The 14,909-nt window shown below is 43.5% G+C and overlaps 1 protein-coding gene across 1 annotated transcript in view; it reads left to right on the top strand.

The window, feature by feature from the left end:
* LOC144783390 (inter-alpha-trypsin inhibitor heavy chain H3-like) overlaps nucleotides 1-14,909 on the top strand; it is a 584,371-nt gene that overhangs the window by 546,517 nt on the left and 22,945 nt on the right. Inside the window, exon 23 of the mRNA XM_078662386.1 lies at nucleotides 5,784-5,956. Within this exon, the coding sequence (XP_078518512.1) occupies nucleotides 5,784-5,956 (173 nt within the window). The remainder of the gene's footprint in view (nucleotides 1-5,783; nucleotides 5,957-14,909) is intronic.

Raw genomic sequence — 14,909 nt, forward strand, 5'->3', positions numbered from 1 at the left:
TCTGTCGAAAGGTATATCATTAAAAGCTCCCGGCCCTGATCTAGTGCCATTGGACTTTTTTAAGCACAATGTTAAGATTTGGGCCCCTCTTTTATTAAATGTATTTAGAGCAGTTGTTATTAGTCGTATTCCATCATCATGGAAGGAGGCAGTAGTGGTGCCGATTTTCAAGAAAGGCAATAGATCTGATCCCCGCTGCTATCGCCCAATCTCATTAATTGATGCATCATGTAAAATATTGGGTAGGGTTATCTTAGCCAGATTGGAAACATGGGCAGATTCGGTGGGCCTTATTGTAAACTCCCAATATGGGTTTAGAAAAGGCAAAGGTACTGTCGAACAGTGCCTGAACCTGGCATTGATTATAGGGAAACACATGAAGGCAATGAATTCTTCCATCCATCTTGCCTTCATGGACCTCTCAAGTGCATTCGACACTGTGTGCCGAAGCAAGCTGTGGAAGATGATGGAGGATATGGGTTTCGAGGAACCCTTGGTCTACTTGCTCCGTAGACTCCATGAAGCAACCACTGTAGCCATAAGGTTCGGGCCAGGGGGAGAGAAAACTAAGCCTATCCCCTCGACTGAGGGCGTCCGTCAAGGATGTATATTAGCCCCCTTTTTGTTCCTAGTCTACACTAATGGGCTGGAAAAATACCTGTTGGACCACTGCCATGATTTTCCAAAGGTTAATGGTAGGAGTATACCGATGCTTTCTTATGCCGATGATACGGTATTAATGACTCTCACAGGAAATAGTATGCAGCATTGTCTTGATGCCTTCCATAACTTCATGTTGGACCTAGACCTGAAGGTAAATTTCACCAAATCCTTTGCTATGGTCTGTGGCCCAAAGGGCACCAAAACCAGAAAGTTCGTAGTAAACAACTGCACCATTGAAAAGGTGGAAAACTTTAACTATCTGGGAAACCTTTTTAACAACAAATTAAGTTGGGCCCCGCTAATGAAGACTCGAGTCCAGAGTGCTAGTCGCTCTATCGAAGGTCTGTTTCGTTTCTGTGGGAAGTTAGGTCAAAAACCTGTCAAACATTTAAAAACCCTGTATAAAGCAAAATGCTTGTCGGTAGCTATCTATGGGGCAGGGGTCTGGGGAACTGAAAGCCCAGATACAATACAAATTATGGAGAATACATTTTTAAAACGTGTATTGGCCATTCCACTAAGTTCCTCAAATAGATTCGCCCATGATGAGATAGGTCTGAGTTATGTGAGTGACACTATTCGCCTCTCCCCCCTATTACTATGGGGCAAAATATGGCTATCAGAGGATCTACAATTGTCTAGAGACATCTTTCGGGATTGTCTAAAACTGACACACATGAATAAGATCCCATGGTTATCTTATGTAAATGAAACACTTCACAAAATAGGCCTGGGTGACATTTTTGATAACCCCGAAAACATTCAGGGAGATATTAAATCCGTCATCAAATCAAGTTATTGGAAATCCTCATTTGTGCACTCCTTGGTTAGCCCTCACGAATTTAAGGTTACTTTACAGCATCAGTTTTACTTAACCTTTACAAATCATGTGCAATGGCGATTCTATTTGACAAGGTTTAGGTTACACATTTTGCATTTTCTCTTTGCTTTTCCTAGACAGGGGAGCTGGTGTGAGAGACTGCCCCCCTGTCCTTGTAATAATAGAATTAGCCAAAGCACGATGCATGTTGTTCTTTTCTGCTCTTTATATAAGGATCCGAGAATGAGGTTTATTAAGCCGATCCTTAAGGAAAAACAACCATGCCACTATAAAGAGGGCTATGACCATTTGTTAGCTCTGTCTACATCTGATGTTTGTTGTGCAATGCTAAATTTTATACGTGTGTCACTCTTGATCAGAAAACGGTATAGTTAATTTTGGCTCCTAGAACTAGTCTTGTTGCCCAGGTATATTGTTGTTTTATGGTTTTTTTTCCTTGACTTCTAATACAACACTGATATGAAGTACTTATGATTAATTTAACCTGATCGAATAGCTATGGGCTATAACTGTGATTATTAATCAATGTATTTTATTAATTTAATGTATAAATTTAAAACTGCTTCTAAATGAATTCTAAAGTATGTTCTGAAATGTATTATCTGACTTTTATGATTCTTGTGTGAATCGAATAAAGTTTTTGAAACGAAACGACTGAAGTATCCAAACAAATTGACCAAGGTCTGGCTAGACCATGGGTACAAAAACGACATACAAACTGCAATACAAGAAATTGCATATATCTAACCACAGGTCTGTGCCTTAACCCCTTCGGCGCTGATGGCGAGCTCAGCTCGTCATCAGTTGCGCCGCTCGCACGCTGATGACGAGCTGAGCTCGTCATCTAACGCGGCTTTTTGAAAAAAGCCGCGTAGTGCGAAAATCGCCGCAGCGCGCATGCGGTTAAGCAATACGTTGGGATGACAACCAGACCCGTGAAACTACGCATAGGGGAACACAAAAGCACCATACGGTGCAAGAAGACCAACACTAAGCTACTGAATCACTTCCTAGAGATGAACCATGCTACAAATAACCTGAAATGGACCATCATCAAAGCCAATCCCATGGACTCGCACTACACTGTTCAGTCCAGAACAACGCTGGGTGTTCCGATTGAAACACGGGGATTAAATGATGACATACCATGGGCGGATCTTGTGACCTGAAATACTGAAGGGAACAAGTAAAACACCAGCACACTAAGAGAGGCTCTCCCCATACCGGCTAGTAAGGGCCACCCTACCATCCAGTAGACAGCCCGTCCACAGCACACTGTACTTTCTTCCATCATGTTATGGGATGGAGTATTTCACAGTTTGGGGTTTACAAGCTTTTAACATACACTGGTGATATGGGTAAAGATGGGACACCTGTACAAGATTACCACAGGTCATAGAATGTCACAGAATGCCCCAGTATGACCGTAATGTGTACCATAGTACAGCTAGAAAAATACATATAACATTTATAACCTCGTGAATGAAGTTTAGTGATTATGACAGGTATAATTCGAAAAATAATCTTGGTCCGCTTTTCAAATGTACACAATCCTCAATGTTGAACTTTAACTAGTTTGATACACTCCGTCTGCATAGCAGAATAAAAAATACAAAGAAAAACAAATTGTTAATATTGCGACCGTAATACACTTGGTAATATAATCATACTCACCACCCACATTGCCAATTCATTAGTTTGTGTGTTAGTCCATCATTACAAACACACGCAACATCAATTATACGACACAGGTGGTTTATGTGGCTGAACACACCATTACAATGTGGCGGCCGTCCTCAGCCAAGGCCGCCAACGATCACCGAGCAAGAGCGGTTTCCTTTAGTACATGCCCACCTCCTTCGAACCCCCGTCACTTCTGCCCGCCAGCATTCTAAACCGGGTGGACGCCGCCTTACATTCATCCGGCATCTATCCAGCGGCAGTGCAGGTAACGGGCCAGAATGAAGGGGCTTCAATGTGAGTATTACTCAGCTGATTCAACACGACAGAAATAGGTATGTCCCTCGTGCACTTGGCTTAATTTTGCATGATCGTCCCACAGTTCCCTCGAGACCGCGGGGATTTGCCAAGGAGGCACTTCATTTTCTTTGAAGGGATAATTAGCATGAGAGTCCCGAATGAGTGTGTGTGCTTTTTAGATATTATGCCTCACGTAATTTTAGAGTGTGCCCCACTACCAAATATTGGTAATGGACAGCCCGGGTCAACGCAACGCGGCAACCAACCATCGTATTTTAGACTCACTCATGGAGCGCACTTTGCATAATCGAGCAATGCTGGCCACCATGATACAAACAAGTGTTTTCTATACCACACTTGTTAAAAATACGACGTGCACAGCCAACACGAGCCCAGCGCATGAGACCTCCTCACCGATCATTGACCTAGACAGCTGTCAGACGTGCACATGTGGCAGTAACAGTATGTAAAGGCCCTTTTCCCACAAACTGCTGCAACAATATGCATGGTGAAAATCAAACGCTGCTGCTATAATTAAGTTAATTGTGGATTTTTATTCACTACGACTTATGTTTGTCTTTATATGTTTGTCTTTTGTTCCCGTTGTTATTTCTCTTCACCAGGTAATAACAGAAACACGAATGAGATGTTTCCATGAGCGCAATCACGCACTTACAGCTGAAAAGAGGTATCGTAGGAATATAGGGTGTCCTTTCCCTGCTCCTATTTTTATTCACGATTTCAAATCACACGGTCCTGGCAAAGTGCACAAGGATCCATTAGGGACCCATTCCCAGCGCGAAACATGTTGACCAACACACTCATTCACAAACACACACGAGCACTGAGAGCAGCAGAGTAATACTCAGACCTCTATGGTATTTGTTATTAGAGGTGCTCCATCTCCCCTGTGTAATTGTTTTATCCTTACCTCCGGACCTACGAATAAACATTGACCTCAGGGAACTGGTGGGGTAATTTCAACACACTTGCACTAATCTTTTTAGGTCCACACACCAGCATGCACAATTGCTACTTCTCCTAAAAAGATCTTTGAGAAAGAGCCCTCTTGCGGGGCCCGTGGGGACAGCAGCGCCACCCCCACGAGGAGCAACGCCCGATGATGAAGCATGACACTCGCAAGAGTGTGTGAGGGCACTAATTTCTAAAAGAGAAATTCCTCCACCTTCATCAACTGGGAACCACATATAGAAACTACCTTCCTTTCCATTTTCTACTTTCTCTCATACGTAACCAAGTTGGTTATTGTCCTTTGTTTTAGGAACAGTTACCAATCAGTGATTACATGTTAGTTCTTGGGAGCAATGGTACTGGAGGTAGTTTTTCGAAAATGCTCCCTGTCCCTCTTCTTGAGTGTTTTTGGTATAGATTATAGATCTTTGATCAAAGGCCGGACTCGGAAATAAAGACTTCCTTGAAACTTTATACTGATTCTCTGGACTTCATTACCTGGTGCACACCCACCCCTTGCTTCATTTAGGATCTGAACCACAGAGGAATCACTTGACGGAAGGATCTATACTAAATTGGAAACTATAGTGAAGTGCAGAATTAATAGTCCGTCGTTCAAATATGTCTTTCGTTGTTTTCAAAGACTAATAGGTCAATTGAGCTCAATATCCTGCCGTTTTTTAGGCAGACATACGTAAAGACGGAATGATGCTTTGTCACTGGGCCCTAGTCAGCCATTCACTCAGGACAGTGTGTAGTAGAATGCTAATGTGACAACCAGCTTTTCCTAAGCTTCTGATTTCTAGAATAGCCAAAAGGATGGTGATCCACTGAACATTAGATTTTGTGTTTTTCGGAGCTGATAGATTGTTAGAACTAAATAAGACTAAGTGCCAGATTTAGAACTCAGCGTACAGGTTACACCATCACATCAGTGATGGGTATCCCATCTGCCGATTTATAAATCCCATTACATCATATGGTATTTATTTTTCAGCGGACAGGATATCGAGTAACCCAGTTCTAAATCAGGCCCTAATGCCAGTTCTGCACTGAACCCCCTACTGAGGAAGGAATGGATGTGTGAATTAGGCATGCAATATATTGTAATGTCCAATTCTCTTGACATATTCCAGGATTAAGGACAGTTTGATTCCAACAATTAGTTCAGTGCCAGTTTTGTGCTATACCACATGGCTATCCATGTGCTAAGGAAATATGAGTATTCTGGGCAAAGGGCCAATGCAAACCTGCAATAATAATAATAATTGTACTGTATTTAATCTTTGAAGCTTATTATTTATGAATATGTCTTTTTCGCCCCCAGTGTGACTATTGTTATTACCAAGGAGAAGGAAGTGAGGTTGTTTGCAGCAGATGGAGCAACTTTTGTTATTCTCTTGCATCAAGTTTGGAAGAAGCATCCTCTACACCGAGACTTCCTTGGCTTCTACACGGTGGACGGTCATATGCTTTCTGAGAAAACACATGGATTACTTGGTTAGAACTTTCGCTATTTAGCTTTAACTCCTGTTATTATTATCGTAGGTGTAAAAATCTGCAGGATTCGGATAACAGTACACAATGTACAATATTCAGTGTACTGTGATCTTGCACAGTGAAACCCAGGTTTTATTTCCACTGGAAGATAAAGGGCATTCTAACCAAATGATTATTTATTTATTTTATGCGATTTTTAGAGCGCGCAAATACCCGTGAGGGTGTCTCGGCGCTAGTGCTACTGAACTCACTCTAGAGGCAAGGACTGATTTAGGATGAAAACAGCCAGGTTTTAAGGTTCTTTCTGAACTGTAGTAGGGAAGGGGCAGTTTTAATGTGGAGTGGTAATGTGTTCCACAGTTTAGCAGTTCCTATGAAAAAACATCTGTCTCCCCAGTTGGTCCTCCTTGTCCGTGGAACCATCAGTAAGTGTGCTGAAGATGATCTTAAGGTTCTTGCATGCTCCAAGGGACGGAGAGCTGTTTTTAAAAACTGCGGGCCAGGGCTATTGATAGCTTTGTAGGCTATGCAAAGAGCCTTAAATTTGATCCGGCTCCGTATGGGGAGCCAGTGTAACTTTCTGATATAGGGGGAAGTGGGAGTGAATTTGGGAATAGCCAAAAGGACCCTGGCTGCGGCATTTTGTACCGTCTGTAGTTTGTGAAGGACCTTTTCTTGGGCATTTAACAAGAGGGCATTACAATAATCTGTTCTTGAAAACACCAGGGAGCTAATCAGGGTTTTGCCCGCAGAAGGCGGCAGGTATGGCAATAATTTTTTAATCCTTTTTAAGATGTAGAAGGAAGAGGATACCACAGCGTTGGCGTGATGAGAGAAGGTCAGCTTGGTATCAAAGATTACTCCCAGATTGCGAACCTTGACTACAGGTTGAGGGGGGTTCCCCAGCTGGGGAGGCCACCACTGAGGAGACCAGGTGGGTTGCAAGTTCCCGAATGTCATCACCTCCGTCTTGTCGGAGTTTAATTTAAGACAGTTTGATGACATCCAGGAACTTATTGCCCTCATTCCCTCCTGGAAGTTGGCCGCAACTGCAATGCCATCGTTGTGTACCGATAACACTAACTGAGTGTCATCTGCATAGGTTGTGAGTGCGATTCCATAGGATTTTATTACCCTCGCCAAGTCCGATACGTAGATGTTAAAAAGCAACGGACTTAGCGAGGAACCCTGTGGCACTCCACACGAGAGAGAAAAGGTCTGGAAGGTGTAGTTGCCCATCTTAACAGTCTGTGGACGGTTGGCCAGTAATGAGGCAAGGAGGTCCTTAGCTTTGCCTCTTATTCCCGCAGCCGAGACACGGCCGATCAATGTAACATGATCGACCGTGTCAAAGGCGGCGGAAAGATCCTTAGACATTTTTCACCCACCTAAAAAGGGTTTTCCTTCAGTTGGTGATATACCTTGAAAATATTGGTTTCTATCCTACTTGGGCTACCCAACAAATGTCAGACCTGATGGGAATTGCATAATTTAAAAAAGTAGGTGCAATTCTGGTAACTCTCTGGAGCATATCATAGGGTTCTATGGATGAATGAATACGACATTTTCTCAGCACACTTAAACTTCAAAAAGAGGTGTTCCTCTGCTTCGCAAACCTCTGTACTAAAAAAGAGAAAAATGGAAACAGCAGAAATCTGTCATTTATTGAACAGATGAGATTGTAACCCTTATCTGAAGCTTTCATAACTTTCTTGGGCACAAAGGGAGATAGGCATGGCAATCCATGCTTCAGCCATCAGAACTGGCTACGATGGTTCTCCATGTCTGGCTCTTTTGTGTTTTGCTACTTTGACCAGGGATTAAGACTTTAATCATAAGGACTGCATTGGAGAATAGATTTAAAACTAAGGGGCATATTAGATAGGCGGGCGAAATGAAATTATCGCTGCTTTTGCGGCCGTTTTTCGTCCGCAAAGCAGCAATAATTTAATTGCCCTATTAGCAAGCTGTCGCTAACATCAGTTAACAATAGCTTTTAGGTGATAGCGATCGGTTTGGGGGCCGCTTTGCATGTCAGCAATATTTATCGCTAAAGACATGCAAAGTGGGCGTACCCAACCTGTTAGTGACTGAAAGCAGTCGCTAACATGGCTATCGCCTATTATCAACGCAGGCGTAGCGATGGAAATATTTGCGCTTAGCGCGAATATCTCCAAAACCTAACGCTTGCTCAGACCAGTTCTTAGCCTGTAGGAGTGTGGCTCACTGATTAGAGCGGCAGACCCTGATGCAGAGGTCTGGCCCGGGACCAGGGTTCAATACCCGACGCGGCAGGGTCCTGAGCCCAAAAATGTCCACGGACTCGATAATTCTCGCCTCGGTGCCTATTCTAATCATGGGGTCCCACGCTGTAACTCTGGGCAATAGTTGCTTAATCTCCACTACGGCGGCCCACCCGCTGCGGGATGCCTGGCTTTCACCCTGGGGATACCCAGTAGGGGTTATCTCACAGGGAAAAACCAGGACGGGTTCCCAAGGCAAGAGCCTTGATGCCTTCGGGTGATACGTGCGCTTTATAAGTCGCAATACATTTACATTTATATCCAATGGGAGGTGGATATTCAGGCTAAGACCCTATTGGCGTTAATGCGTGAATATCGCTGTATTCTCAGCGATATTCAGACATTTCAATGCTATCGCCGGAAATGTTATCGCTTTAGAGATAAACGTTGCTAATAGCACATTATCTCTGCGATAAAATCTGGCGATGCGCGATGATAAAATAATTGTCGTTAAGCCCATTTAGCGATAAATATCGCTATTTGTTGATAATATGCCCCTTGGGGACCATGTAAGAACCGGATGCCAATAAGACATCTCTGGATAACCAGTAGCCTGGGCAGCTGCCAAGCATAAGTGGATGTTTATTCACTTCTTTTTATTCCTAAAAGTATCCAGGCAGTTGCATTTTATATTAACGGAAATGTATGTACTAAATGATTGGGAAGGCCCACTAGGTGGGAATTGCAATAGTCAAGAGTTAATATTATGAGCCTTTTCTATCCTTTGTTTAATGCAGTAATTTTGCTTTGGAATGATTACTGATATTGAACAAGCGTGTTTAATCTCACAATGCTGGGTCCAACCTTTATCTGAGGATTTACTCCCTTGCACTGAGGGTAACGTGAGCTAACATGAATTGTCTGATGAAATTCATTTAATAGTGCAACCAGTTTACCTAAACAATGAGGATCAAGAATCGGTAGCCAAATACTAGGGGGTTTATTACAAATTAGTAATTAAATTCAGATAAATCACTATTAAAATTAGACAGTATAGATACAGTATGGTAACAGGAAGGTCTAGCCTCCTAAAATAACTTAAGGAAACGAGAATCGGGCAAACAAGCAGATCTGTAGCTACAATGCAAAACAAAAACATCAAGATCTTAAACTTGAAAGACAGTGTTGCGTGGTCCTTCTTAGGCATTAGCAATTTGAATCCCCCTAATACAAACTATGACACATACCTGCTCATATTACAAATCTGAAAAAGACAATAGGTATCAGGCATAAGAGTACAAGATGTTTTAGCAATAGCACTGCTGAAGCTTGGCAAGAGTTTTTATTTTGTCTGAAAATACTGGTCTAAACCACACTTATTGTGACATGGGAAATGTCTTTAAGATTTTATTTAAGGGGCTATAGGATGTGGAGAATTTGGGAAAATAGGAAACATTTTCAGGTCGAAGTCCAGAGGAAGATTCTGCTTAGAACCTGCAGAAAAATGTGAGCAGAGGAGTTCAGCATGAGGGCTGCAAAGAAGTCCAAAGTCATCTGCGTGCTCTGTCCAGGGCAACTGATGAGTTACAATTCAAAAAGTTAATCGTTTACTCCCCTTCGGGTACGTCCTCAAGAGAAATCCATTGTATGTGTTTAAGAAAGTCTGTATAGTTGCACATGGTATTACGATGAAATATTGTAGGAAATTAACACACTGAACATGGGAACATCGTCTCGATCCCCCACTCCCAGTTAAAGACAACAGTCCATTGTTTGTCTACAGATTTCTCATGTGGTCATCTCTGGAATACATTCCCAGACATCTATCCAATGTTTGTTACAAGAAATATAACTATTTCAACGAACAGTCGATGGGAACACCTGCAAAGAAAGCAAGTCAGTATAAATATAGAAACACAGTGGGTTCTCATGGGACCAACAATCCAGCCTTTAATATAAAGCAGCTCACTTAAGACATCAAGGGCCAGATGTACGACCATTGGAATTTGCAACTTGCAAATTGTGACAAATTGCAAATCGCAATTTGCGAGTCGCAAAATCCAATGTACAACAACGTCTGAGACAGTGTTTGCGATTCCCAATGAGGTCGCAAATTCCATACCTAATGAATATTAATGAGGCTGTCACAATTTGCGACTCCATTGGTAATGGCTAGCACTCACAGGGATGCAGGCCTGCTGGGGTCAGCAGACCACAATGCAGCCAGTTTTTCTTAAAGGGAAACGGGATGCATTTGAAAAATAAAAATGAAACTTGTCAGTTTCATTTTTTAAGGGCAGGCAGTGGTCCCTAGGACCACGGCCTGCCCTTAAAAAATATTTGCACATCCATTCCCAAAGAGGAAGGGGTCCCCTAGGGACCCTTTCCCGTTTGCAAATGGTTTACCACCCCTCTGAGAATGGGTTTTTGAGTCGCTATTAGGAAGGGAGGCCCTTAGCACGCCCCTAATAGTGAGTCGCTGACCCTATTTTGCGAGTTGCTAATTGATTAGCGACTCGCAAAATAGGGTTAGTACATCAGTCTGACCTATTTTGCTGTCTCAAAGGGACTAAAATCCACTTTGCAACTGCATAAATTGGTCGTACATCTGGGGCCAAATCTATAATGTCCATTTAATACACATGTGCACCTTTAAACTTATACATATATAATATTTCTTTATTATTATTATTATTATGTTTCTTATATAGCGCCTGAATCGACCCCCTAAGGGGTATCTCCGCGCTTGCCTTGGGAACCCGTCCTGGCTTTTCCCTGTGAGATAGCCCCTACAGGGCATCCCCAAGGTGAAAGCCAGGCATCCCGCCGCAGGGGGGCCGTTGTGGAGATTAAGCAAGCTTAATGCCCAGAGTTGCAGAGTGTGAACCCATGATTAGGTCAGGCACCGAAGCGAGAATTATCGAGTCCATGGACATTTGAGCTCAAAACCCTGCCGCGTCGGGAATTGAACCCTGGTCCCGGGTCTGCCTGCTCTAACCAGTGAGCCACACTAACCAGTGAGCCACACTTTAGCACTTTAATCCACATTAGGTAAATCATATAGCAAGCAATGACATTACATGACAGAAAGTATACTTGGGAACTACATTCAAAAGTACATATGTGTAACATAAATGCATACATTGATGAAATGTTATCGTTCAACCTATACTAACTTCCTACACATATAAGGATCATTTAGAGCCGTGAACGACATTTCTAGTAGTTATACTGACGAAATTGCACACATTTATGTATCAAGGGTAAATGTATCAGCAGTGAAATAAAGAGGATGGTTTAACAGTGAACTGCACAGTCCAAATGACTCAAGATTCAGTATAATCTTCATCTGCCATCAGCAGCTGAACTCTAGAAACATTACAGCAACAAACAGGTGACCTGACATTGAAGAGAATACCTAGTTCATGAACATTGGGATTTGTTTTAAGCATTTGCCCACCCAAACCCATGGAATGTGAATCCTTTTCTGATCAGCTCGCTAGCTGCAGTGGAGTCAATCAATATTTACTGTTTACACTGGGCTTTGTAAATTGAGCGTGAGGGGCGAGGCTTTGCCCTGCAGCGGGGCTGCGAGTGTGCAGCAGGGACTCCAAATCCCAGGAGCCCCTGCGTGACCTGATTCCTACACCTGGTCCACTCTCCCTGCTGCTTGCCACGCCCTCCTAAACCACTGTTGATAAAACCGTAGCAGTCGGAGACCAACGCGGGACACTTTACAAACCTTGCTCTAGACTTTTGCTCCTGTGGGACCTGCCGTCCAGGAGTGCAGCAGATCGTCGCTTCTTCCAGGGTGCCCTTTTACCGCTCGCCGGACCCGCTTCGCTTGTCCCGCTTCGCGGCAACGCGTCGAGAGGAGGTGAAACTGGGTTTTGTCAATTGAGCGTGAGGGGCGAGGCTTTGCCCTGCAGCGGGGCTGCGAGTGTGTAGCAGGGACTCCAAATCCCAGGAGTCCCTGCGTGACCTGATTCCTACACCTGGTCCACTCTCCCTGCTGCTTGCCACGCCCTCCTGAACCTTCTCCACCGTATATAACTGGCCTGATTCACCGCTGCGCGGGAGCGTCCCAGGAGAAGCCCGGGACAAGGGCGTGGCCGTTTACGGCCGTCTCAGACATTTAAGCACAGGACGGGCCACCCCCCGAACATCTGCTATCTGCCACCGTACATCTTGTGGTAAGCCCATTGCCTTCCATCGTAACCTGCCAACTATACACTGTTTCATAGAGTCTGTATTATCCTTACCCCTCCGTGATTGCAACAGTCTTCATTTACTCAAAGAATTACTAACTTTGCATATCCCTAAACATGGCCACCTCTACGGGGATAAGCAATAACATCACAGTCCAAACTTCTAAAGGGGCTGTTACTGGTACGATTGACCATTTTTTTAAACGCATCTCGATTGTATTGGAGAAAGAAATTGCCGATACAGAAAAGCGCCTTTCGCTTGACTTGTTAACGGGAAAACGCTCATCATTAGGACAAATAGCCCAAGCTCTTTCCCCGGACACGTCAAACTTAGAAGGAGGTGCTCCCTCACAGCTGTTCATCAGGGAGGAGGAAGATGACCTGATTTGCCTTACTGAAAACGTTTCCCCTCAAAATCTTTCAGGGGAGACAGACACTACGGCCTTATCAGGCTCTCCAAATCTACTTATTGCCTCCCCCCCTACGATAACCCTGAGCGGGGACCCGAACATCAAAGGAAAGAAAAGGAAAAGAAGGGGTTCCTCCCAAAAGAAAGGACGGGTTAAGTGCACAAATGCTAAAATTACACCAGGTCAAGCCCCTCCGCAGCCAACAGAGACAGGCAATCCCGCCTCTTCTAACCCCCCGGTGATATCACGTGGCCATAATGTAAAGGGCGAACTCCTATCCAAAATAGAGGTTATGGTTAGATCTCTTCTACTTCCTCTATACGAGAGAACCAGGTTGATTGATGTAAAGCTAGATAAATTAGGTGACCAGCTAGAAGGAAACAAAGCGGTTCTAGCGGAATTGGTAAAAACACAGGTCACAAAGAAAACTGGAGATCTTGTTGTGACCCCAAATTTGACTACAGTACAACCTCCAAATACTACCACCAGAGTAAATACTGGGACTACAAAGGGGAAAAATAAAGCGGTGGCAAAATTTCCAAAAGCCTTGCCCACCAAAGAAAAACTTACTCAACCATCAAAATCCCCTCCGAAACAAAGGGAGCCCCCAATCGCTAAAGAGAAAAGGGCACCTGAGAATAACACCTTTTCTAATAAAAATAGAATAGAGAATGTGAACGAGAATGGGGAACAGCCCACACAGCAATTTAATAGGCATACGTTGAGGAAAGTAGATTTACCACCTGATTCTGCCCCCTTTACTATTATATTAACAGGAGTACCAGAATTAGCAGAAGGGGTGAGGGAAAGCCATTATGCCCTAAAAAACAAAATAATTCATTGGCTAGAACAGAACAGACCACTCCCTGCCCATGTAGATGGAGTAATTTTAACAGTAAGGCGAGCCAATTGGGTGGGAACAAGACCAAAGGACAAGAAAGGAGACGTAGTTATTGTAAATTTTAAAGATCCCAGAACCGTAAGATGTATTGGAGACTGGTACGATCTGAGAGGGGGGGAATCCATCTCTACCCACTATGTTAGCTATTTTTATCCCAGAGAGCTATCATCCTTTCAAAAACCCAACCCCCTAAGAAATAATCCGTTTCAATGGAATGAAGTGGGTCACCAACCCCCCTTTCAAAACCCTTATAATTATCCAAATTGGCCGTTGTCGTATAGAGGGTTTAATAAAAACATTTCTACAGCACAACAGGGATTCAATTTCCCCACTTCTAACCGCTTTTCAATGTTCTATGGGCTAGATGGGGTGGACTGACTCACCTCGACTATAAATGGGGGGGAGACTCATGTAACAAAATCCAATCCCCTAGAGACTAATAACTTAAGAGGGGTTCACATAATGAAGAACAAGTTAAACGAGGAAACGGTAGCATATGACCATCAGCACATACCTTCTAATTCACCACCCCTAGAATTAGGTGAAACCCCGAACTCACAGAACACATTAGGTACAATAATAGACTCCGGAAGGGAGCAGAGGCAAGTGTTAGCCCATAGTTTCTGCTCAGAGGAGGCCCCCCAAAGTGAGCTACCGTATTCACATAAAGGCGGGACGGTTTCTTTTCTATTTTGGAATATAGCAGGACATCGTGCTAAGACTGAGGATGATAGTGCCCTAAATTTCGTGAAAGATTACGGGGTTATCTGCTTACAGGAGACCTGGGCTACCTCGGAATATCATTTGATGGGCTATAAAACGTATTCCTCCCCAGCAATAGCAGCTACTCATGGAAGGGCAAAGGGCGGCCTGGTCACTTATATAGCAAACACCATACCTGGGTTAAAAGTTACGGTCCTCCAAACGAATCTAATTATCAACTACTAAGACTTTCTTTTAGGAAGAAGGAGATTGTTTTCCTGGTAAACTTCTACGATAACTTAATTCCAACAGAGGCGATAAAAACAATCAGTGAGCTCCGTCAAAAACTTAGTAAACAATTAAATCATACGAAACTTATGGGCACACCGAGTACCATATGGGGAGGGGACTTTAATCAGTACCCCTGTCCTAAAATTAATACCAATCTCTGCGGTTTAGCAGAGAATCAAGACGACAGAATAGTTCACT

This window comes from Lissotriton helveticus, chromosome 9, assembly GCF_964261635.1.
Source record: "Lissotriton helveticus chromosome 9, aLisHel1.1, whole genome shotgun sequence".
Classification (NCBI taxonomy): domain Eukaryota; kingdom Metazoa; phylum Chordata; class Amphibia; order Caudata; family Salamandridae; genus Lissotriton; species Lissotriton helveticus.